The sequence below is a fragment of the Microcaecilia unicolor genome, chromosome 8, assembly GCF_901765095.1.
Source record: "Microcaecilia unicolor chromosome 8, aMicUni1.1, whole genome shotgun sequence".
NCBI lineage: Eukaryota > Metazoa > Chordata > Amphibia > Gymnophiona > Siphonopidae > Microcaecilia > Microcaecilia unicolor.
The window spans coordinates 68474453-68501173 of NC_044038.1; the positions used below are offsets into that span (position 1 = coordinate 68474453).

Genomic DNA, 26721 nt, shown 5'->3' on the forward strand with positions numbered 1-26721 from the left:
GGTTAGCTTAGCAGAGTTTAAAAAGGGGTTGGACGGTTTCCTAAAGGACAAGTCCATAAACCGCTACTAAATGGACTTGGGTAAAAATCCACAATTCCAGGAAAACATGTATAGAAGTTTGTACGTTTGGGAAGCTTGCCAGGTGCCCTTGGCCTGGATTGGCCGCTGTCGTGGACAGCGATGCTGGGCTCGATGGACCCTTGGTCTTTTCCCAGTATGGCATTACTTATGTACTTATGTACTCTAGATCCCCTGGTCGACGTAGCTCCTTCTGCGCCGATCTCAGGGGTGTGCCAGTCCAGATTCAGATGGTAAGCTTCTCACAAAGCGATAAAGTGTTTGCTGTTAGGGGACTACGTTAGTGCCACTGGCGGTTGCACTTTTGTCGTCCCCTTTCTTTTAGTATGAGGCATATCGAATCCGGGGAAATTCTTCGTGTTCACCAGCAAACAGTTGGAGAGCGTCTGTGAGCTCAGCTAGGACCCCATTCTTGCTCCCTCCCAATGAGTTCCCTTCTCTACACAGTGCACTGCAGCAACTGCTAGGCTACTCCAGGGACCTTCCTTGCTGCACTAATAGCTTCAAATGTTATGATTAGTCTGTCATAGAGGCTGGTATGTACTGTTTTCTTTCACATCTTTGGGGGTGGGAGGGGATTAATGCCTTATATCCCTCCAGTGATCATTTAGGGCACCTTTTAGTCCCTTAGTCATTCATGACTGAACAGGGTAGCTAAAATAAGTCTTAATTTTGGCCCTAGATGTTTTCATTTTTTTTCCATTGTTGCAGAAAACGTCTTATCTTTCAGTGCCACCCAAAACCACACCTCTTGATATGTGGACGAACTGGACTTTTATTTTGTTCGTTTTGAAAATGAGCCCCATAATAAATTAGCTCACCTATGTCCAGTCATAGTAGTTGAGCTGATTTAAATGCTCCTAGATGAAAGAATCAGCATTTGTGTTGTACAAAATGATTTGACCCCAAAAAATAAAGTTTATGGGGCCAAAAACAAAGCAAATTTCTAGTTATATAGCCCCAAATAAATATACCAAAATGTAGGAACAAAAACCCATTTTAGGATATACCATAATAATAATTCCAAAAATATTTGCAAATAAACTTGAATAGAAAAAAAACGAAATATAAAGGAGAAATGCATACATTTATAATAGAGGATAAAGATGTGATCATATGCTAAACAGGGAAATACAAGCAATAACCCTTCTATCCCTTACAGGTAGTCACTGCACCACAAATAACTTTCAAGCTACTACTACTACTACTTAACATTTCTAAAGCGCTACTCGGGTTACCCCCCAAAAAGGTTTAAAAAACGCCAAAAAAATGGCATTCCAAACATAAACAGTATTTCAGGGAGGTCAATAAGGAGACAGAGCTTGTATTGACAGCCTGGTAAGAGAATCGAGTAAAGGCCAGTTCGGGCAACCAAGAAATAATAAAAAGCATTCACCAACTATATCTATGCACACCCATACACACAGTATGTCATGACAGCAACATGCATCCTGTGAGCTCCATGGATTCCCTTTATCCATCTTCTTTCAAAAGCAAAGAGGTAACCTGTATTTAAGGAAACTTTAACACATGCCACCTTGTTTTCTTGGCATCTTTCAAATGAAATGTGAGGTCCATGAAGGATCAAGAGCAAGCTTTACATATATCTGAAACACCAACCTACTTCTACCAGCACTTTCTACTAGCAACCCCCTCTGCTAGCTCAGGTTTCTAACTCCTTTTCTTTGTAGATTCCCTCCAATATCTAGTCACATTGGCACCTTTCTCCCTTATGATGCAAAGAGGTGTATTTTCAAAGCACTTAGACTTACAAAGTTCCATAGGTTACTATGGAACTTTTACAAGTCTAAGTGCTTTGAAAATGAGCCCCAAAGTGAACTTGGGGCCAGATGCACTAAAAAAATCGTAAAGCCCTTCCCCTACCGATTCCATAGCGAATCGGTAGGGAACGGCCAGTGCATCAGAGAATGGAATGCAAATGAGCTGCTCGTTGTAGCTCACCTTGCATTCTCTATTCCCTCGGAGGGCCGGTCGAGCATGCGCAGAGCAGCCAAGCGTTATGCTGGCTGCTCTGCACATGCCAAGGACGTCCTTTATGGACGTCCTTCACTAAAAAAAAAAAAAAGGACGTCTCTGACGAGCAGCCAAAGATATCCTTTATGGACGTCCTTCACTAACTTCCCGGGAATCCCTTGGCCGAACAGCGAGAAGCAGGAGAGAGACACGGAGCTTAAGGTTGTTTTTCAACTTGCAACCCCCCCCCCCCCCCCCCAAGGATCAGGACGTGCGAGGACGCAAATCAAAACTTTTTGGATGTCCCTTCCTCCAGGTCTCTCTTAGCCAATCACAGCACGTTTAGCTGTTTACTGGTAACAGCTAATCGCGCTGTGATTGGCTGAGAGACCTGGAGGGAGGGACATCCAAAAAGTTTTGATTTGCATCCTCGCATGTCCCGATCCTGTGGGGGGCGCAAGCTGAAACTGCTTAGTGTCGCTTGCCTTTGTGCCAGGCAGAAGAAAACAAAAAGCAGCTTTTCTTGGCTGGAAGGTTCACGTGAGAAAGAGACAGACATGGCAGCGTCCCAGTAACTCCAGCTTGTCAGGCTCCTCCATATCGTCAGGTTAGTTTTTATTCTCTTGCCTCTGAACTGTAGATTAGCTTGTAGCCTGTAAAAAGAACGTCTTTTTAGAGGGGTTTTTTTTGAGTGAAGGACGTCAAAAAGGACGTCCCTGACGACATTTGTTTTTCTTCCGATTTGCCCCAACGAGAGGTGTAGACCTCCCGTTAGGTTTTTCACAAGTAAGGGGATCAGATACCATAGTGCATCTCATTATAATAGCCTTGCACGGTAGTGAGCTCATTATAATAGCCTTTGGATCATTTGCATTCCGTTTTCATTAGCAGCTACCGTGACAGGAAAATGCCCTTTTGTGCATGCCCCGGTTTACTACTTGTGCGTTAAACTGGCTAAAACCAGCTTAAAATCCATGCTGCTGGGCTCGGAAAGCTTAGTGTATCTAGCCCCATGGTTTATCTAAGTATTTGAACTTCAGTAGCTCTCCTGCTTTCACATCCCAAATATAGAAACTTGACAGCAGATAAGGGCCAAATGGCCCATTCAGTCTGCCCATCCAAAGTAACCACTAACTCCCTCCTTTTCCCAAGGGATCCCACGTACTTGTCCAACGCTTTTTTTGAATTCTGACACAATCTTTGTCTCCAAGACCTCCACTGGTGAGGCCATTCCACGCATCCAACACCCTTTCTGTGAAGAGTATTAGATTCCTCCTCAGCCTATTTCCTCTTAACTGCATCCTATGCCCTCTCATTCCAGAGTTTTCCTTCATTTGGAAAAGGCTCTCCTCCTGTACATTAATGCCACTGAAGTATTTAAACGTCTCTGTCATATCCCTTCTCTCCCGCCTCTCTTCCAGCATATATTATGGAAAACAATTTTGAACCCCCCTCTGGATCAACTCCATCCTGTTTATATCTTTCTGTAGGTGCAGTCTCCAGAATTGTAGACAGTACTGTAAGCCTCACCAAGGACTTATACAAGGGCACTATCACCTCTTCTTCTTTTTTTTTTTCCTGCTGGTTATCCCTACTTCTTATGCACTTAAACATCCTTCTGGCTTTGGCTGTCGCCTTATTTGGCCACTTTAAGGTCATCAGACCCAATCACCCCCAACTCCCATTCTTCCTACACAGAAGCTTTTCACCCCCTATATTGTACCTTTCCCTTGGATTATTGTGACCCAAGTGCATGACCCTACATTTCTTAGTATTAAATCAAGACACTAGCCTCGCCTACCAATTGTCTTAAGTGATATTAGACAGTTGAAATGTTTTCCTCTTACATTCATTGACCTTAATTTTCTTATCTTGTTGCACTATTTCTGTCATGAACCCATACCACTACCTGAAGTTGAGATCCATGACTCTGCATTTTATGACTGGAGATCACATATATTTGTATAAATGGTACTAGCATTTGCATGGCATTAAAGATAAGTAAAGAAGATTTATGTAGGAAATAAAGCATAGTATTTTAATCCTGCAGCAGATCTCCCTCTGGTCAGCTATCTTATTTATATCCAAATCTAAGGTGGTAACACTGCAAGTACTGTGCAACTTATCTATAGCATGCGAATTTACATTTCATGCTTACGAGAGGTCACGTGATGCTAGGTTAGCATGAGGCAGCCGCAAGAAAGAGCTCCGGACCAAGTGTAAGATCTTCCACAAGCAGCGGGAAAGTTTGCAAAAATCCCCCGTTTGGGTATTATTGTGAGGGAAAGGATCTGGAACCCAGGATAGTGAGTGAGAAGAATCGGAAGTCTGAATGTCAGCAAAATCACAGAAAAGGAGCACGAGAGCGCAAGGGGAATCCAAGATGGCGGCGGCGGGCCCCTCGGAGGCCATGGCGGTAGCATCTGCATGGGCGGCAGAAATAGCGGCGGAGGTGGTCAGCGCTGCTGGAGCCAACAGTAGATCAGAAATTGCAGAGGATTTCGGATGCTTAGAAATATTGGATGGTAGCTGGAGAGTCTCCGCTCAGATGTAAATACCTTCCAGGCAGTGGCTATCTGACGTGGAAGACAAATGCCTCCAACAGGATAATAAATACCAGCAACTGCAGAACAGAGTTCAAAAGCTGGAAGCTCAACTTGATGATCTGGAGAACAGGTTGCGTCAGAACAATTTGAGGTTGGTGGGGCTCCCAGAGTTTGACAGTGAGCTGTGTGCATTTTGGAGGCCTGGTTACGAAAGGTCTTGATCTTGGAGGGGTTGGAAGGGCCTTTGTGGATTGAGAGAGCGCACCATCTGGGAGCTCTCTGCGTGTGGAACAGTCCTGGCCACGCATTGTAATTTGCAAGATTTTAAATTATGTGCATAAGCAGACCATATTGCAAGCAGGGAGGTCAAAAGGGACAGTGAAATATGAAAGCCATGTGCATGTTGTTTTCAGGACTTTCGGCGGCGGTTGCCAAACAACGTAAAGCATTTGCAGAAACATGCAAAATGTTGTATAACAAGAAGGTATCATTTGCCTTTTCTATCCGGCGCACCTGAGGATTCAGGCAGCGGGAAAAAAATTATTTCACGTCGCCTGCAGAGGCTATGGGTTATAAAACCAATTACCCACGCCGAAGGAGGGGGCTTTGGAGATGGCCTGACGAGCTTCCTACGAAGGAAAACTCGGATTTATTTTGCCAGACGTTCTGAGTTTTGAAAATTGCACATTGCTCTACTTGAGAGTGTTCATTCCGTATGCTGCTGCTTCTCATCAATCAGCTGTCAAGTAGAATGAGTAGCGCTCAATGGAAGTATAGTCTGAATGATGAAGCCTGAGTAGACACAAAGGCGAAACGGGGCCCATAGGAGAGACATGGCAAAAAAAAAAAAAAAAAAAACAGAAGATAAGTGCGAGGAGAAGAACATGGCAAAAGTCTGGAAGGCTAAGGTCTTTTCGCTTTCAGTTACAATTGCTTCCAATTGCTTGAATGGCAAAATTTGCCTTCAATCATTGCTTCCAGTAGCATGGAAAATTACAAACAATAATTAAAAAGTAAAAAAGATAGAGACTAGAATTGTGAAGAGAATTCAGATATCAGTAGAACGTGAGTTTTTTTTGTCTGTGAAGTGGAAAAAATATCCAGACTGCTGACGTACAGAGGCATTTTCTCGCGTCAAGAGATCTCGTCTCTTTGAAATCTCTTTCCTAGAAGATGTAAGCATGAAATGTAAATTCGCATGCGATAGATAAGTTGCACAGTACTTGCAGTGTTACCACCTTAGATTTGGATATATATTATAGTGCAGAGTGGTAAAGTTCTACAATTTAGAAAGAAGCAGCTATGTTATTTAGACAAACTTGGAAAAAATTAATTCGGATGCACTGCTCTTATTAGGCTAAGAACAAGCTGCCCCCAGTTTGCACTCTTTGAAACACTATAAGGAATTGTACATTTTCTGAAGTATTCCCAAACGCGTCCTATGGTCCCCAGTCAAAATTTCAGGATATGCACAAGATCAAATTTGCACATATAATCACAGAAACACAGTTATCTGTACATAAGCAAAGAAAAATCCTTACAAAAGGAGGAAAAACGCCTCAAGACAAACCTCTCCCGTATTTGTAAAGGGAAAAGGACTAGAGTGTCATCATCATTGGCAATAAAAAACCTCCTAGTTATTTTTTTTTGTTTTAATTTTTTTTAATTCTTAATAAACCAAAATTGCTCTGCCATGTAGTCTTCAAAATTTTTACTTAACTTAGGCAGGCTAACAGCCTTCTTCCTCTCAGACCGTGATCAAACTGTGGTCAACAGGTCCCGTTTCACATACGCTGCTTCAGGACCACAGCTTTTCAACTGAACAATTCAAGGATCATACTTGCTGAAACAAAGAAGAAAAAAAGAAAAAGCCTCAACATTCTGTGCTTCTCCAAATAAAACATTCTTACATGTAGTATCATTGTTGCTTACAATCCATCAAATTTGCACATCTCGGAAACCTTGTATATGCAAATTTACCTCATGCATATTCATTCTAGATGCTCAATTTGCTGTGGCATCTCTGGGGCATGTTTAGGGAAATTCTAATACAGAGTAACAGGATGGAAATATATGGAAGCCTGCAGAAAGCTTCCTTAGATCTGGGAATTGAGCAGAAATTCCTGCCAGCTTTTCTCTCAGCCCTCTAATCACTTATGTTTCACAAAGGTACTGAGGCTTTGTCCCCATTCTGTATCTTGGGGGAGGGGGCGGCTTAAACAGAAATAGTACCCAGAAAAGAAGTCTTGATTTTATGTTACTTCATGCTTCTCTTAGTTTTCATCTCCCTTCTCCTGGCTTTCCCCTAGCTGTTCACAGCTCTGTCTGCTCTGTTCCAGTCTGACTGGGGGGAGCGACAGTAACAGCAGGATTACTACTTCTAACTTCAGTGAAGTTACAGTGAATGTTTGGGGGAAGTGATGGATAGATAATTCAGTGGCATAGCCAGTGAAGTTACAGTGAATGTTTGGGGGAAGTGATGGATAGATAATTCAGTGGCATAGCCAGACAACCAATTTTGGGTGGGCCTGAGCACAAAGTGGTGGGCACAAAATTTTCTTTCTCCCCCCTCTCCCCCAGCACTTCCCCAACTCAAAATATAAATACTTTAGCTGATGAGGATCCCCAATGTCTGTCAGCTGGGGTCCTCCACTAGAGATGGCCAGAACTCCTCTCCACCAAGCCCAGCAGGCAGCAGCAATTCCTCGAGCCACTGATGCCAGCACCCCATACATGCTTAGTTGTCAGTGGCTCCAGGATGCTGCCCCCATCTGCCAAGCTTGGTGGAAGGCAGCTCTGGCCAGCTTCGGAAGAGATCCCCAGCTGGTAGGGCTTGGGGATCCCCACTAGCTACAGCAAGGGTCAGGGCTGCTGATAACCATGCTGGTGACCAGGGCAGAAAATAAAGAAGCCCCTCCCCAATTCCCTCTCCTCTCCAATCTCTTCATCTGCCGTTGCAGTCACACTGACAGACCCTCACAAATTATAGAACAAGGGATCACAAATTAGAAATAAAAATATGTACACAAAAGTGAACTGGGACCTCAGCATGCACTGCAACACTGGAGAAAACAAAACAAAGCGCATTTCCTTTTCTACTTAACACAATAAAACATCCACTATGCACATTTCCCAAAGCTAACATATTCCATTTAAAACATTCAAAATAAAGTGATTTTTCTACCTTTATTGTCTGGACATTTTATTTTTCCATCATGTTGGTTCCAATTTCTTTCTTTTCCTTTCCTGTTTGTCTTCTGCTAATTCTTCAAGCGGCTGCCCATTTGTCTTTTTTTCTCCTGTCATTTCATTTCCTCACTGCACCTGCCTCTGAAATATTGATCTTTCCTTCCTTTCTTTCTTTCTTTCTTTTCTGCTTCTGTACACTCAAATTTCGTCCTCTTTCTAAATCTTTTTCTTCAGATATCTATCACATTTCCATTTCCTTTCACCCACTAGGCTAGCTCTCCCATTCCCCATCTCTCTCCTTCCCAGCCTATCATTCCTTTCCATCTTCAATCTACGCACCATTACCATATTTCTACCTCTGTAATCACTGTTCTCATTTATTTCCTTGCCATCTCCACTCCCTGGGCCTCTTCCCCACGCTTTCCACCATTCCCAGTGTCTCCCTCCCTCCACCCTTCCAGCCCAGAATCTGTTCCCTCTTTCTCCCATCCTCACCCTCATAGCCTGATATCGCCCTATCCCTTTTACCACCAGCATCTTCCTGTCCCATCTCTCTCCCCTCTCCTCCTCCATTGTTCAGCATTTTGCCCTTTCTCTTCCCTACCATCCATTGTCCATCTTCTCTCCCTGGATCCATCTTCCCTCTTTCTCCCCTCCCCCGCTTGTGCATCTCTCCTTTCCTCTCCTCCACCTTCATGTCCAACTTTTCTCCCTCTCCCTGCCTTGAGCCCCTGGTCTAACATCTCACAACCCCCCCCCCCCCCCCCCCACACACACCACACAGCATCTCTCCATATTTCCTTCCCCTCACCTCAATGCCATGTTCAACATTTCCCCTCTCTTCTCTCCCTCCTTTTCTTCCACGTCCAACACTTTTTTTTTTCTCTCTGGTCCTTTACCACTCCTATGCACCCTTTCCCTCCCTCCCCCACCCCACCCCTATCCAACTATCCTCCCTCTCTTTCCCCTTGCAGCATCTCTTCATCCCTCCCCCCATATCGAACAATTATTCCTCCACCCCATCTAGTACTACCCTGTCTCACTCCCTACCCTCATCCCAAGTGCTCCTGTCTTTCCCTCTCTCCTTGATCCCTCAAGAAAACCTGCCAGCATGCTGTAGGTTTATTTCTCTCCCTCCCTCCTCCCCTCGCTGACATGCTGCACATTTTTCTCCTCTCCTCCCCCCCAGCCAACCGCTGCAGTTTTTGCTCTCTCCCACCTCCCAGCCACCCGTGACCCGCCAGCGTGCTGCAGGCCTTCTTTCCCCTCACTCCCCTTCCACCTCCATCCATCGGGCGGCGCCGCGATCTAACTCTGCAGCAGTGCAGCGGAGCCGAGCCGCTACGTGCCTCCTTCCTTCCGGCTAGCTTCACATTCTCCCGTCCGAACTCTCTGAGAGGAGGCGGGGCCAGTGCCGCGGCGGAAGAAGCATATTTTGTAGCAGCGTGCGTGTGGACTGCCCTGGCGCCACGCATCTCTGCTGAAGCAGCTAACGCACAGCTGCCCGACGACGCGGATGACGGGAGGGAACGAAACCTGCGTGCTGGCGGGGTGTGGGAGGAGGGAAAGCGGAAGTGACGGTGAGCAGCAGCAAGGGAAAAGTTGCGGTTTGGGCTTGAGGTGCACCGTTGCTGGGCGGGCCTGAGCCCAAAGTGGGTGGGCCCAGGCCCATCCAGGCCCACCCGTGGCTACGCCCCTGAGATAATTACTTACATATCAGGCTCCCTCCAGCAGCTCCAAACTTTCCCTCTGCTGAGTCTTTCCCATTCGGCAATAGAAAACTGTAACAGAGGGAAGAAGGAGCCAGAGCTGGCTGGAGAGAGCTTGTTGCAATCACTGCAATTGGAGCGGGCTCTTTGCTGCCTGAATTTAACAGCCATAGCAAATGTTTTTGGAAAAGAAGATAACTGGCTCCAGCACACCTCTGTGTATAGGCACCATTTTCTGTTTGGGGAGTAATCGCACCCCCTGCGTTCCCCACTTAGTTTTGCCTCTGGAAGAGGGCTGGGGTGAGTTGTGGTTCACTGTGGGGGTGGGGCAGCATGACATGGTGAAGGTTCGCCTAGGACATCAGATACCCTTCGGCTGGAAAGACTCTTGACCCCTTGTCTTGCATATGGCTTTACAGGGCACAAGAAGCCTGGAGCTGAGAGAAAACACTTCTGGCTTCTTCACTCCCTTAACTCTTTGAGCTGAACCATAGGATATTTCTTCATGCATACTGCTGGTAGCACCCTGAAGTTTATCTCTCACAGACTAACAGAGATTATTTCTCTGTACCCTGACCACTAGTTGGACTGAACCATATATGTTTGCTCATGTGGAGGTGCACTTTAAAACTATGATTTACTCTTCACACTCTCATTCTATAGTATATTCCATATGCTTTTCAGTGGGGGAAACAAGCACTAGTAAGTGAAAATAAGGGTCCCCCAGATATGTGGTCTAATCACTCTACAGAGGCTAAATACATAGTAACATAGTAGATGATGGCAGAAAAAGACCTGCATGGTCCATCCAGTCTGCCCAAGAGATAAATTCATATGTGCTACTTTTTTATTTGTACTGTCCTCTTCAGTGCACAGACTGTATAAGTCTGGCCAGCCCTAATCCCGCCTCCCAACCACCAGCTCTGGCACAGACCCTATAAGTCTGCCCAGCACTATCCCTGCCTCCCACCACCGGCTCTGGCACAGATCGTATAAGTCTGCCCAGCACTATCCCCGCCGGCCAACCACCAGCCCCTACTACTACTACTACTACTGTTTAGCATTTCTATAGCGCTACAAAGCATACGCAGCGCTGCACAAACATAGAAGAAAGACAGTCCCTGCTCAAAGAGCTTACAATCTAATAGACAAAAAATAAATAAAGTAAGCAAATCAAATCAGTTAATGTGAATGGGAAGGAAGAGAGGAGGGTAGGTGGAGGCGAGTGGTTACAAGTGTTACGAGTCAAAGCAATGTTAAAGAGGTGGGCTTTCAGTCTAGATTTAAAGGTGGCCAAGGATGGGGCAAGACGTAGGGGCTCAGGAAGTTTATTCCAGGCGTAGGGTGCAGCGAGACAGAAGGCGCGAAGTCTGGAGTTGGCAGTAGTGGAGAAGGGAACAGATAAGAAGGATTTATCCATGGAGCGGAGTGCACGGGAAGGGGTGTAGGGATGGACGAGTGTGGAGAGATACTGGGGAACAGCAGAGTGAGTACATTTATAGGTTAGTAGAAGAAGTTTAACAGGATGCGAAAACGGATAGGGAGCCAGTGAAGGGTCTTGAGGAGAGGGGTAGTATGAGTAAGCAACCCTGGCGGAAGATGAGACGGGCAGCAGAGTTTTGAACCGACTGGAGAGGGGAAGGTGACTAAGTGGGAGGCCAGCAAGAAGCAGATTGCAGTAGTCTAAACGAGAGGTGACAAGGGTGTGGATGAGGGTTTTGGTAGAGTGCTCGGAAAGAAAGGGGCGGATTTTACGGATGTTGTAAAGAAAGAAACGACAGGTCTTTGCAATCTGCTGGATATGAGCAGAGAAGGAGAGAAAGATCAAAGATGACCCCAAGGTTTTGAGCTGAGGAGACAGGGAGAATGAGAGAGCCATCAACAGAAATAGAAAACGGGGGGAGCGGGGAGGTGGGTTTGGGGGGAAAATGAGAAGCTCGGTTTTGGTCATATTTAATTTCAGGTGGCGTTGAGACATCCAGACAGCAATGTCAGACAAGCACGCTGAAACTTTGGTTTGGATGCAAGGTGAGATATCAGGGTAGAAAGGTAGATTTGGGAGTCATCAGCATAGAGATGGTAGGAAAAGCCATGGGATGAGATTAATGAACCAAGGGAAGAAGTAGATAGAAAAGAGGAGGGGACCAAGAACAGAACCCTGAGGTACGCCGACAGGCAGAGGGATAGAAGTAGAAGAGGTTCTCCGAGGACAAGCAGCTGCTTGTTCTCACGACTGGGTGACGGTTGAGGACTCAGCTGCATGAGCTTATGTCCGATACCGAGGAAGAGGCCTCATGGGGGGAAGAGGAGGACCCCAGATATTTCTCCTCAGAGGAGTCTGTGGGCCTTCCCTCTGACCCCACGCCTTCACCAGAGAGGAAGCTCTCGCCTCCTGAGAGCCTCTCCTTTGCCTCCTTCGTCAGGGATATGTCTATATGCATTCCCTTCCCCGTGGTCTCTGTGAATGAGCCGAGGGCTGAGATGCTCGAGGTCCTCGACTATCCATCACCACCTAGAGAGACCTCCACGGTGCCGTTGCACAATGTCCTTAGGAGACACTGCTTCGGAACTGGATGCGACCAATATCTAATCCCACCATCCCCAAGAAAGCAGAGTCCCAGTACAGAATTCACTCGGACCCAGAGTTAATGCGGCCCCAATTGCCTCATGACTCGGCGGTCGTGGATTCTGCTCTCAAGAGGGCATGGAGTTCGAGGGATACCGCCTCGGCGCCCCCGGGGCGGAGTCTCGCACTCTGGACTCGTTTGGGAGGAAGGCCTACCAATCTTCCATGCTCATGACCCACATTCAATCTTACCAGCTCTACACGAGCATCCACATGCGGAACAATGTGAAGCAACTGGCGGACCTGGTTGATAAGCTCCCGCCGGAGCAGTCCAGGCCTTTTCAGGAGGTGGTCAGGCAGCTGAAGGTGTGCAGAAAGTTCCTGTCCAGGGGTATCTATGACACCTGTGACGTGCCATCTCGTGCTGCGGCCCAAGGTATAGTGATGCGCAGGCTCTCATGGCTGCGTGCCTCTGACCTGGACAACCGCACCCAGCAGAGACTGGCCGATGTCCCTTGCCGGGGGATAATATTTTTGGTGAGAAGGTCGAGCAGCTGGTGGACCAACTGCATCAGCGGGAAACCGCCCTCAACAAGCTCTCCACCGGGCGCCTTCAGCACCCACCTCAGCAGGTGGACGTTTTTTCCCGGGCCCGGCAGGCTGTGCCCTATTCTTTTGACAAGCGTAGGTACACCCAGCCGGCCCGAAGGCCTCGTCAGGCACAGGGACAGCCCCAGCGCGCTCGTTCTCGTCAACAGCGTGCGCCCAAGCAGCCCCCTGCGCCTCCACAGCAAAAGCCGGGGACGGCTTTTGACTGGATCCACGGGAACATAGCCGCCCTCAAAGTGTCCGTACCGGACGATCTGCCGGTCGGAGGGAGGTTAAAGTTTTTTCACCAAAGGTGGCCTCTCATAACCTCCGACCAGTGGGTTCTCCAAATGTGCGGTGCGGATACGCCCTGAATTTGGCCTCCCTTCCACCAAATTGTCCCCCGGGAGCTCAATCCTTCAGCTCCCATCACAAGCAGTACTTGCAGAGGAACTCTCCGCCCTTCTCAGCGCCAATGCGGTCGAGCCCGTACCACCCGGCAGGAAGGGCAGGGATTCTATTCCAGGTACTTCCTTGTGGAAAAGAAAACAGGGGGATGCGTCCCATCCTAGACCTGAGAGGCCTGAACAAATTCCTGGTCAAAGAAAAGTTCAGGATGCTTTCCTTGGGCACCTTCTGCCAATGATTCAGAAAAACGATTGGCTATGTTCCCTGGATTTAAAGGACGCATCACTCACATCCCGATACTGCCAGCTCACAGACAGCACGGCACTTTCAGTATTGTGTGCTGCCCTTTGGGCTCGCCTCTGCCCCACGAGTGTTTACAAAGTGCCTCGTGGTGGTAGCGGTGTATCTACGCAAGCTGAGAGTGCACGTGTTCCCATATCTTGACGATTGGCTGGTCAAGAACACCTCGGAGGCGGGAGCCCTCCGTCTATGCAGTGCACTATTCAACTTCTGGGCTGCTGGGTTTGTGATAAATTACCCAAAGTCCCATCTCCAGCCAACACAGTCTCTGGAATTCATAGGAGCTCTGCTGAATACCCAGACGGCTCGGGCCTTCCTTCCCGAAGCAAGGGCCAACAACCTCTTGTCCCTGGCTTCGCAGACCAGAGCGTCCCAGCAGGTCACAGCTCGACAGATGTTGAGACTTCTGGGTCATATGCCTCCACAGTCCATGTGACTCCCAAGCTCGTCTTCACATGAGATCTGCTCAAGTGACCCTAGCTTCCCAGTGGTTCCAAGCCACCGGGAATCTAGAAGATGTCATCCGCCTCTCCACCAGTTGCCGCACTTCACTGCTCTGGTGGACCATTCGGACCAATTTGACCCTGGGACGTCCATTCCAAATTCCTCAACCCACGAAAGTGCTGACGACGGATGCATCTCGCCTGGGGTGGGGAGCTCATGTCGATGGGCTTCACACCCAGGGTCTGTGGTCCCTCCAGGAAAGGATTTGCAGATCAACCTCCTGGAGCTCCGAGCGATCTGGAACGCACTGAAGGCTTTCAGAGATCGCTGTCCTGCCAAATTATCCAAATTCGGACAGACAATCAGGTTGCAAGTATTACCCAACAAGCAGGGGGCACCGGATCTCGCCCCTTGTGTCAGGAAGCCGTCGGGATGTGGCGTTGGGCTTGCCAGTTCGACATGCTCTCCAAGCCACATACCTGGCAGGTGTAAACACAGTCTGGCCGACAGACTGAGCAGAGTCATGCACCGCACGAGTGGTCGCTTCATGCCAGAGTGTACGCAAGGTCTTCCGAGAGTGGGCACCCCCTCGGTGGACCTTTTCGCCTCTCAACCAACCACAAGCTGCCTCTGTTCTGTTCCACTTCAGGCACACGGCAGACTGGCGTCGGATGCCTTTCTCCTTCATTGGGGGACCAGCGTCCTGTATGCTTATCCTCCATACCTTTGGTGGGAAGACCTTACTGAAGCTCAAGCAAGACCGCGGCACCATGATTCTGATAGCGCCCTTTTGGCCACGTCAGATCTGGTTCCCTCTTCTTCTGGAGTTGTCCTCAGAAGAACCGTGGACTTGGAGTGTTTCCGACTCTCATTTCGCAGAACGACGAGCGTTGCTGCACCCCAACCTTCAGTCTCTGGCTCTCATGGCCTGGATGTTGAGGACGTAGACTTCACTGCGTTGGGCTGTCTGAGGTGTCTCCCGGGTCTTGCTTGCCTCTAGGAAGGATTCCACTAAAAAGAGTTACTTTTTCAAGTGGAGGAGGTTTGTCGTTTGGTGTGAGAGCAAGGCCCTAGAACCTCGTTCTTGCCCTGCACAGAACCTGCTTGAATACCTTCTGCACTTATCAGAGTCTGGCCTCAAGACCAACTCAGTAAGGCATCACCTTAGTGCGATTAGTGCTTACCATTATCGTGTGGAAGGTAAAGCCATCTCTGGAGAGCCTTTAGTCGTTCGATTCATGAGAGGCTTGCTTTTGTCAAAGCCCCCTATCAAGCCTCCTGCAGTGTCATGGGATCTCAACGTCGTCCTCACCCAGCTGATGAAACCTCCTTTTGAGCCACTGAATACCTGCCATCTGAATACTTGACCTGGAAGGTCATTTTCTTGGTGGCAGTTACTTCAGCTCGTAGGTCAGTGAGCTTCAAGCCCTGGTAGCTCATGCTCCATATACCAATTTCATCACAACAGAGTAGTGCTCCGCACCACCCAAGTTCCTGCCGAGGTGGTGTCGGAGTTCCATCTTAACCAGTCAATTGTCTTGCCAACATTCTTTCCCAGGCCGCATACCCGCCCTGTGAACGTCAGTTGCACACATTGGACTGCAAGAGAGCATTGGCCTTCTATTTGGAGCGGACACGCCCCACAGACAGTCCGCCCAATTGTTTGTTTCTTTCAACCCTAACAGGCTAGGGGTCGCTGTCGGAAACGCCCATCTCCAATTGGCTAGCAGATTGCATTTCCTTCACTTACGCCCAGGCTGGGGCTGTTGAGGGTCATGTCACGGCTCATAGTGTTAGAGCCATGGCAGCGTCAGTGGCCCACTTGAAGTCAGCCACTATTGAAGAGATTTGCAAGGCTGCGACGTGGTCATCTGTCCACACATTCACATCACTTACTGCCTCCAGCAGGATACCCGACGCGACAGTCGGTTCAGGCAGTCGGTGCTGCAGAATCTGTTTGGGGTGTAAATCCAACTCCACCCTCCAGACCCGCATTTATTCTGGTCAGGCTGCACTCTGTTAGTTGTTCTTCGTAGGTCAATTTTCTGTTGTATCCTCGCCGTTGCGAGTTCAATTGACCTGGTTCTTGTTTTGAGTGAGCCTGAGAGCTAGGGATACCCCAGTCGTGAGAACAAGCAGCCTGCTTGTCCTCGAGAAAGTGAATGATACATACCTGTAGCAGGTGTTCTCCGAGGACAGCAGGCTGATTGTTCTCACCTACCCTCCCTCCTCCCCTTTGGAGTTGCGTTTTCATCTTTTGCTTGTCTTTCAACTGGCGGGAACGGTCGCGCACGGGCGGGTAGACGGCCGCGCATGCGCGGTGGCGTGCCCTGCGTGCGGCCGCCCGCGAAGCTTCTTCCGGTTGGTGGGGGCTGCCGCGGACGTCACCCCAGTCGTGAGAACAATCAGCCTGCTGTCCTCGGAGAGCACCTGCTACAGTATGTATCATTCACTATCCACCAGAACACTAAGGTGCGGAGGGAGAGGTAGGAAGAGAACCGGAAAGGACAGAGCCCTGGAATCCAAGTGAGAACAGGGTATCGAGAAGTATGCTGTGATCGACAGTGTCAAAAGCAGCGGAAAGATCAGAAGAATGAGGATGGAATATTGACCTCTGGATTTAGCCAGTAATAGGTCATTGGAGACTTTAGTAAGCGCAGTTTCGGTTGAGTGGAGGGCGAAAACCAGATTGTAGTGGGTCAAGAATAGCATGTGAGGAGAGAAAATCAAGGCAGCGGCGGTGAACAGCACGCTCATAATTTGGAGAGAAAAGGAAGGAGGGAGATGGGTCGGTAATTAGAGGGACAAGTAGGGTCGAGTGAAGGCTTCTTAAGGAGAGGTGTCCACAGCATGTTTAAGGCAGCAGGGACTCGCAGTGGAAAGTGAGAGGTTGGGAATGTGACAGATAAAAGGAATAAGAGCAGAGAGATGGCATTAAGAAGGTGAGTGGGAATGGGATCAGAGAACAGTGGTACATTTTGAGGAAGAAAGGAGAAGTGTAGTTTCCTCAATAGTAACTTCAGGAAAGGAGGAAAGGGAATGAGGGGAGAAGAGGGAACGGACTAGTGAGGGAGAGGTGGTGAGGTAGAGAAAGCAAGGTTTATCTTTTGAACCTTGTGAAAGAATTCAGCAAGGTCTGAGGAGATAATGAAGGGGGAGTTGGGGGATGGGGGCACCTTAAGGAGAGAGTTCAATGTGGTGAGAGAAGTGGAAGATTCGAGCCAAGAGTTGGTCAGTTGGATATAATAATCCTGTTTGGCACGTAAAAGAGCAGATTGGAAGTCAGCATGAACTTAAAGTGTAAGAAATCAGCAAGGGCCCGAGATTTCCGCCAGAGGCGTTCGGCGGAGCGGGTACAGGAACGTAGTAGCGGATATTAGAAGTCAGCCAAGGTTGGGGTTTTGTACGCCTTACAGGGCGGGTCATCAAAGGTGCAAGATGTCTAAGGCAGAGGATAGAGTATTGTTGTAAGAAGAAACAGCCTCATTGACAGACGTGGACGGTGCCACAGTAGAGAGGAGGTTTGAAACATGGAAGGATAGAGATGAAGGTCAATATCGTGAAGATTCCTAGATAAATTAGATAGGATAGGACGGACGGAGGGAGGAGATTTAAGTGTGAAAGTTATAAGATGGTGATCGAGGAGGGATGATCAGAGGCAAGGAACTAGAAGGTGAACAGTTGGAGGAGAAGATGAGATCAAGACAGTGACCATTTTGATGAGTGGGGGAGGTGGAGCATAGTTGGAGATTAAAGGAGGACATTTAAAGCGAGTAACTTGGAAATATAAGAGTTGGAAGGATCATTAGCAGGAATATTAAAGTCACCAAGGATGAGAGAGGGGGAGGAAGGATCATGGAAGAAGGCAAGCCAGGCGTCAAAGTCACTGAGAAAGGATGAAAGGGACTTATGAGGGGACGATAAATGACCGCTATTCGAAGAGGCAGGAAGAAAAGGCGGATAGAGTGGACTTCAAAGGAGGAAAAACAGTGAGATTGAGGTGGAAGAAGGGTTGAAATCTGGAGGAGGAGAGAGAAGTAGTCCAACACCGCCGCCACGGCCAGCAGGGCGGGAGTATGTGAAAATAGATAACCGCCATGGCACAGGGCTGCGACTGAAGCAGAGTCATCAGGGCAGAGCCAGGTTTCTGTTATGGCGAGCAGATGGAGATGACGTGATAAAGAGGTCCTGGATATAGAGGAGTTTGTTACAGATAGAGCGGGCATTCCATAGGGCGCAAGAGAAGAGCAGAGAGAGGAGGGAGTAGAGGAATAGAGATGAGGTTAGAGAGGTCACGGTGAGATCTGTAGAGTTTGGATAATAGTTGGTATAATCTGCCCACCTATCCCTGCCTCCCACCACCGGCTCTGGCACAGACCGTATAAGTCTGCCCAGCACTAGCCCTGCCTCCCACCACCAGCCCCGGCACAGACCGTATATGTCTGCCCAGCACTAGCCCCGCCTCCCAACCACCAGCTCTGCCACCCATTCTAGGCTTTGCTCCTGAGGATCCCTTCCTTCTGCACAGGATTCATTTATGTTTATCCCATGCATGTTTGAATTCCGTTACCGTTTTCATCTCCACCACCTCCCGCGGGAGGGCATTCCAAGCATCCACCACCCTCTCCGTGAAAAAATACTTCCTGACATTCTTCTTGAGTCTGCCCCCCTTCAATCTCATTTCATGCCCTCGTCGTTCAACCGCTTCCCATCTCCGGAAAAGGTTTGTTTGCGGATTAATACCTTTTGAATATTTGAACGTCTGTATCATATCACCCCGTTCCTCCTTTCCTCCAGGGTATACATGTTCAGGTCCGCAAGTCTCTCCTCATACGTCTTGTAACGCAAATCCCATACCATCCTCGTAGCTTTTCTTTGCACCGCTTCAATTCTTTTTACATCCTTAGCATTTAGTATTGTGATGATAATGGTGACACTCTGCTATTGTTATCTATTATGGCTGCTGTTTGCTTGGATGATTGCTGCTGGCTCTCTTTGCACAAATCATACTATCATCTGTGTCCTGTAACTTCTGCTGCTACAGTCTTCAGTGCTTGTAGTGTAGTCTGTGGAGTTGCTCCTTTGGAGATGGAGCTGATGCCTGTTCTGTACTTGTTGGTCAGCCATGAACCTAAGGAGGCCCACAAAGGGACGCTACATTTACTATGCTGCATTAAACAGCTAGTGTGAGTTTTACCATGTGATAGACATTATCACAGACATGAGCTAATAGATACTGTATACTAAAACCAGCCAGCACAGTTTAAAAAAAATTACTCAAACTAGCTACTTAAAGTGGTGGCAGGACCTCCCATGGACATGAGCATAAATTGGAGAGACTAGGCCCAGGACAGAGTCAAGGCAAGCAAATTTCAGGCAAGTGCAGGAAATAGGTGTGAACAGGAATCACAGATAGAGTGGGACAATCAAGGGTTAGATTGGAAGCAAGAAAGAAGTTCAAACAATCCGCTGTTCAGCGGAGAACAACGCCCCACGGGAGCACACAGGTATGGAAGAAAGTGGGATGTTTGACCACGGAAAATACAAGACCTGGAGAGATGGATTTAAAAATACTTGTTATTGATGAATAAAAGACTCAGCGCAACCGTTGTGTTTCGGCCGTTAGGCCTGCATCAGGAGTCTACAAAACACATATATACAAATAAACGTTAAATAAAAACCAAACCATATGTAGTGTTGTAGGCGGTGGAAGGCTTCCAATTATTAATATACAGAATAAATTCCTCATATTTGGACAGGGAGAAATGGAGGTTTTCTCTTTCCAAAAACAGGGGAAGCTTGCTGGAATAGCAAGTCACTTCACTCTCTACCTCCCCCCTCTTGCCAAGTCAGGTGATTAAACCTGATTGCCCACAATATCTCTCCCATTGAGCAAGATCAGGCCTCAGGGAATACTACAGACAGAAGTCTTTCTCAGGTCTTTTGTATAAGGCTATTTCAAAGCAAATGAGATTGACTTTATCTTGTAACAGTGAGGGAAATAACACTTGCAGAAGACCAGGTAACACCTTATTTCTTTCTCTGCCTAGAACAATCAAACACTATCTCCCTGATCCCTGGAGTCAATAGCATAGTTCTATTGACAAGAGAAACCTAACACCTCTATAGCAACTGGAAGAAGTAGTTAACTTTTGTCTCCTCTTTAGAATAGGGGAAATACTAATTAAAGGTTTGAGAAATGTATTCTTGTGTGAGGCTGTAAAGATGAATAGAAGAGGTCCAAAACATTTGGACAACAGACCCAAATGCATCTTCAAAGGAAATATAAACGGATGCTATATATTTCTTTATTGTCAGAAGATCCTGCCTGACTGTAAGATGCTAATTAAGGGGTAAGAAGAAACCCTCCCTCCTTCTTGTGCTCCATGTATTGAAAGGGAAAAGAAATCCTATATAATATTCTCTGCCAGATAGGAGATTGGGCAGTGTACATCTCTTTTGGCTCCCAAGCCAGGGAGTTTGAAAGAATGTCCTGCTCCCACTTTCATTGTAATTTCCATTTCTATATACAGTGGGGGAAATAAGTATTTGATCCCTTGCTGATTTTGTAAGTTTGCCCACTGACAAAGACATGAGCAGCCCATAATTGAAGGGTAGGTTATTGGTAACAGTGAGAGATAGCACATCACAAATTAAATCCGGAAAATCACATTGTGGAAAGTATATGAATTTATTTGCATTCTGCAGAGGGAAATAAGTATTTGATCCCCCACCAACCGTAAGAGATCTGGCCCCTACAGACCAGGTAGATGCTCCAAATCAACTCGTTACCTGCATGACAGACAGCTGTCGGCAATGGTCACCTGTATGAAAGCCACCTGTCCACAGACTCAGTGAATCAGTCAGACTCTAACCTCTACAAAATGGCCAAGAGCAAGGAGCTGTCTAAGGATGTCAGGGACAAGATCATACACCTGCACCAGGCTGGAATGGGCTACAAACCATCAGCAAGACGCTGGGCGAGAAGGAGACAACTGTTGGTGCCATAGTAAGAAAATGGAAGAAGTACAAAATGACTGTCAATCGACAAAGATCTGGGGCTCCACGCAAAATCTCACCTCGTGGGGTATCCTTGATCATGAGGAAGGTTAGAAATCAGCCTACAACTACAAGGGGGGGAACTTGGCAAATGATCTCAAGGCAGCTGGGACCACTGTCACCACGAAAACCATTGGTAACACTTACGACATAACGGATTGCAATCCTGCAGTGCCCGCAAGGTCCCCCTGCTCGGAAGGCACATGTGACGGCCCGTCTGAAGTTTGCCAGTGAACACCTGGATGATGCCGAGAGTGATTGGGAGAAGGTGCTGTGGTCAGATGAGACAAAAATTGAGCTCTTGGCATGAACTCAACTCGCCGTGTTTGGAGGAAGAGAAATGCTGCCTATGACCCAAAGAACACCGTCCCCACTGTCAAGCATGGAGGTGGAAATGTTATGTTTGGGGGTGTTTCTCTGCTAAGGGCACAGGACTACTTCACCGAATCAATGGGAGAATGGATGGGGCCATGTACCGTACAATTCTGAGTGACAACCTCCTTCCCTCCGCCAGGGCCTTAAAAATGGGTCGTGGCTGGGTCTTCCAGCACGACAATGACCCAAAACATACAGCCAAGGCAACAAAGGAGTGGCTCAGGAAGAAGCACATTAGGGTCATGGAGTGGCCTAGCCAGTCACCAGACCTTAATCCCATTGAAAACTTATGGAGGGAGCTGAAGCTGCGAGTTGCCAAGCGACAGCCCAGAACTCTTAATGATTTAGAGATGATCTGCAAAGAGGAGTGGACCAAAATTCCTCCTGACATGTGTGCAAACCTCATCATCAACTACAGAAGACGTCTGACCGCTTGCTTGCCAACAAGGGTTTTGCCACCAAGTATTAGGTCTTGTTTGCCAGAGGGATCAAATACTTATTTCCCTCTGCAGAATGCAAATAAATTTCATATACTTTCCACAATGTGATTTTCCGGATTTAATTTGTGATGTGCTATCTCTCACTGTTACCAATAACCTACCCTTCAATTATGGGCTGCTCATGTCTTTGTCAGTGGGCAAACTTACAAAATCAGCAAGGGATCAAATACTTATTTCCCCCACTGTATGTTCTCATTTCTGTCATATTCTAGACTATTTCTATGACTATTTCTTATTATTTATCCTAAATCTCTGGATAAAAAAAATAAACCTGTGTTTTCCCCCAACGGAAGCTTCTCTTGGCTCTCTTTTCTGTGTTATTGTTTTAAAGGCTTTAATCACCTGTCAATGTTTCTTAAGGTATAGTTGAGAGGGTTTGTCTGCGTAGTATTGCTGGCCTGATTGGACTCCGCCGGCTGCAAGAACAGACGCAAACAGTAGTCAAAGAATCAATACTAAAAAGCTAAAACAATGTAAAATATTGCAAACTAAAAACTAATGAATATTCAAAACATATTCGAAAACATATCTAATGGACAATTAAAGAACAATAAAGTATGTATACCTCAGTAGCTAAATACAAGCCATACAACAAAAATGTATGTAAGTACTCTTGTGTCAATCGTAGAGTGATACTATTAGATAAAAAGATGTGCCACAGTTATTGCAGATAGATAAAAGATAAAAAATGCATAAATAGAGATGGAAACATACAAGACATATAAATAAAATATATCTGTACAATATTAAGAAATGTATTCTATATAATACAAAGACAATCTTTTGTAAAAATCCATACGCTTAAATACATTTATGTGTCTCTGTGCACATAATACTGATAAACCTATGCAACAGTTGTGTCGAGTCTTTTATTCATCAATAAACCAGCAAGAAAAGAAGAACATGCCCTGAAGGAGGTGGGATAACAGTAGACCTGCAGTAGGTGTCTTCCCTGTGCGATTAATTAAACAGGCCCCTAAAAATCAAAACCTAAGAATACACCATGGCCATATTTTGGCATTGGGGGTAATTTTCCACAATAAAATGTAATTTCTACAACAAAATCATTTAGGAGACAAGCAACCCAATGGCCAGTGGTACACAACAGAGGGAGAAAAATGAAAAGAGTAGGGGGAAAGAAAAAAAAAAGAAGAAAATGAAAATTCACAGATACGGTGCACTCCATTTAAGTGCACGTTGGATAAGCGCATGCTCTGTTTAAGTGCATACTGTACTTTGGTCCCGTTTTTGGCGCCATCAATTTCTATGGGGACAAACTTCGGTTTAGCGCATCACTGATAAGTGTAAGATTCGCTTATATGCATGGTTTAAGACCGCTACTCTGCAGGAAAGACTCTGCATAAGCGCACGCACGCAAGCAAAGGCTGATGATGCAACGGATGATGAAATGAGCAGCGAGGCACATGCTGACGAAATTCAACAACTTCCTGTCACTTTTGCAAGAGCGTTGGTGAGTCTCAACACTGTGCGGGCCTATCTGGAGGCCACTGGATGTCAGTGCTATGACAGTTTTTACCGTCTGGCAGACGTAGTCTATGGAACTCACAGACACAAGAGTGTACAGAGGATATGATTACTTCAATTAAGCCTAATGTCAGTTAACGGAGACTGTATACTGTACGTATAATAAACAATACTGTACATATGTTTATCAGAAGTCAAGCTTCTTTTTTTTGGTCACAACGGTTAAGTGCACGCTCCGGTTAACTGCATGTATTTCTTTGGTCCCAGACCCTTGCCTTAAGTAGTAGTAGTGGAACAGGTAGACATGAGTTGCTTGTTTACTCTTTCCAAAAATGCTGAGACTAAGGGGGACGTGCTAAGAAGCTATTAAGTAGTAAATTTGAAACGAATCGGAGAAAATATTTCTTCACTCACTGAATAATTAAACTCTGGAATTGCCAGAAAATGTGGTAAAAGCAGGTAGCTTAGCAGGGTTTTAAAAAGGTTAGGAAATTTTCCTAAAAGAAAAATCCATAAGTCATTATTAAGATGGACTTGGGAAATCCACTACATATTCTGGGATAAGCAGCATAAAATCTGTTTTACTGTACTGGGATCTTACCAGCTCCTTGTGACCTGGATTGGCCACTGTTGGAAACAGAATACTGGGCTTGATGGACTTTTGATCTGTCCCAGTATGGCAATGCTTATGTTCTTTAATAGACAGGAAGCATATATCAGGAAATCTATTTTATAAGGATACAAAACAGTAAACATTTAGGGCCCGTTTACTAAGCGCGTTATAGCCACCTTAACATTTTTAAAGGCGTTAACCATGTATGCACGTGCCTACAATATCCCTATAGGCGCCTACACGGTTAGCACACACGCTAATTGTAGGCGCATTAAAACACTAACTCGTCTAGTAAACAGGGCCCTTAAAGTATAAATCATAAGATTAAAAATATTAAATGCTGAGAGCGCTTCATGTGCATTAAGTGGTTGAGGGTTGCTTTTGACAGTAACACCCCAAAGGGCTATGCTAACAAAATCCTATTGGTCATGCAAAGGAGCTACCATGCCTGGTCACTACATTAAGGTGTTCTTTATGATATCTGTTTTATAGGATCTTTAATTTTAGATAACTCATTCATGGTTGTCGCCCAAAACAAAGGGCGGGCACAGTAACTCCTTTGACCATGTGTGAACCCTTTTAGAGCATTAATGGCAAGAGCAATGCCACCATTCTGCAGCTCCAGGTGATGTGCTTATGTTTTTATTTGATTTTTTTAAAGTAAGCATTAATTTTTATGTAATTATTTTCACATTTATCTTGATTTTGTTTTGTCATTACCCTTATAAATCAGGATAAATTGTGTTTTTTTTTCTTAGTATATTCTGATTTTCAGTACATTAGTGAACTGATTTTTCCTTGTTTTCTTTTTTGTATTTTGGGGTTGGGTTTTTTGTTTGTTTGTTTACCTGCTTCTTCAATGCTTCTAACAATTGGGTTGTCTGTCACCTAAGTGATTTTGTTGTAGAAATATTTAGGTTGATAAAATTTATACCCCTGATGCAAATATATGCTGCAATATGGCCATGTTGAATTAGTTTTTTATTTTTAGTGTTTTCTGTAAGGATCAATAACATAGGGCTTTTTTTATCAGATTATTTTTTTTGTAATTGCAATTACTCTGAGCATTGCACTTCTTTCATTCACTGTGTATTGTCCCACTGTTTTTTGAATAGTAATGCAAAAAACAGCACCTAGGTCAAGGAGTGTGTTGGCACTTCCCACTTCCTGGCTACTTGCCTGGAGTGGTCATCCTGATTACCCCCACTTTGTGATAGCATAAACCCAAAGCTATCAGTATATCTGACATAGTTTGTAAAAACGAATCCTTTTTCTTTTGATAGGGTCCCTCCTTTCATGGACAGATTTGTAGGTCTCTGAGACAGCAGTTTTATCTCCTCCTCTCTCTGTTCAAATTTCTATGCACCTCCAAGACTGAATTATGACGCTAAATATGTAATAATCTTCCTTCTCCTTTGATTACAGAAAAAGTGAGCAAACCCAATGTCACATCCAACCTCGCCTGTCCCGTGGAGTACAAAGACTCTATAACATTAACATGTGTCACCACCAACACTACCCAAATAATTCTGTGGTCTAAAGACAGCCAGAAACTCCCATCAGATGACAGGACGAGTCTGTCTCAAGAGAACAGAACTCTAACCATAACCAATGTCTCCAGCGCTGATTCGGGAAACTATCAGTGTGAGGTCATGAACTCCGTTAGCCACAGTACGAGTGACCTGTACACCCTGACAGTTTGCTGTAAGTAATTCCAGCCCCATTTCTGTTTTCTGGTTTCTCTCCCTCATTGACTTTGCCTCAGTCCAATTTTATATTTTTCTTTTCTTATAGATGGACCGAAAAATGTGAAAATTACCCCTCAGGGACCCATAACCCAACCTCTGAAGTCACAACTAACATTAAATTGTATGGCTGAGTCTGTCCCAGCCCCAGATTATACCTGGACTTTAAATGGTACCATAAAAGGCCATGAGGGGAAGTTAGTTCTTACTGAAATAACCATCCATGACCAGGGAAACTATACGTGTGAGGCGAATAACTCAGTGACACAGCTGTCTGGTTCAGCCTCTGTCTATGTTAATGTTACTGGTAATGCTGGTAAGTTGTGAAATGTATTTTTGGCCTCTGTTTTTCGCTAACCGTCACCTCATCTGACCCATCCCACAGAAACACCTTTGAGGCTTGATGCAAAAAGGGTTTTTATTTTCCTTCGAATTTTGGGCCTGATTTATATAGAAAAAAGATAAGTGAGCCAGGCTTTTTAATTCTGTGCAGGAAAAAGGCAATTCTATAAATCTATAAACTGACCCCAATAACGTGCATATGTTACAGAATGCTAACACGTGTGTGTGATTGGCGACTATTTCACATAAGTACTAGATGCACTAAAATTGCTTAACATGTAACTCTAAGGGGGTGAACATGGGCATGTCACCAAGCAACACGCACAACTTATAGAATACTGTCAGCAAAGTGCATAGCTTGGCACACCTAGGTGAACCACCATACATCAGCCATTGGTCTGTCATAAGTTGGTGCACCTGTATTTTGGTATTTTATAAGAGCTTAAGTGTGCCCAGAGATCGTTATAGAATTGATATTAAGCACACCTCATTGTGGCCCTTAAATTGGGGCGTTGGAGGGTTAAATGACATGGCCAGAGTCACAAGCAGCTGCAGTAGGAATCAAACCCAGTTCCCCACGATCAAAGTCTGCTGCACTAACCACTAGGCTGCTTCTCCACTCCTAGTACGCCTAGTATTTTATTCTTTAGAGGGATTTGGACTTGGCCACACATGCATCATGGAAGACTGTTGGTCCGAAGCCAAGGAGATGGCCAACAAATTAATTGTGGATGTTGTGATTCACCCCAATTTGAGGAGTAACACTATAACAGTTGTAACTTGAGATGCCAGGAGGGTCT

At 46.0% G+C, this 26721-nt stretch overlaps 1 protein-coding gene across 5 annotated transcripts in view; it reads left to right on the forward strand.

The window, feature by feature from the left end:
* The window catches only part of LOC115475473 (carcinoembryonic antigen-related cell adhesion molecule 1-like), a 130401-nt gene that overhangs the window by 42340 nt on the left and 61340 nt on the right, over positions 1-26721 (forward strand). For 4 of the 5 annotated variants that reach the window (XM_030211214.1, XM_030211212.1, XM_030211211.1 and 1 more), the window contains exons 3-4: positions 25260-25538; positions 25629-25895. In XM_030211214.1, the coding sequence (XP_030067074.1) occupies positions 25260-25538; positions 25629-25895 (546 nt within the window). The remainder of the gene's footprint in view (positions 1-25259; positions 25539-25628; positions 25896-26721) is intronic. The other variant, XM_030211215.1, reaches the window with a different exon arrangement.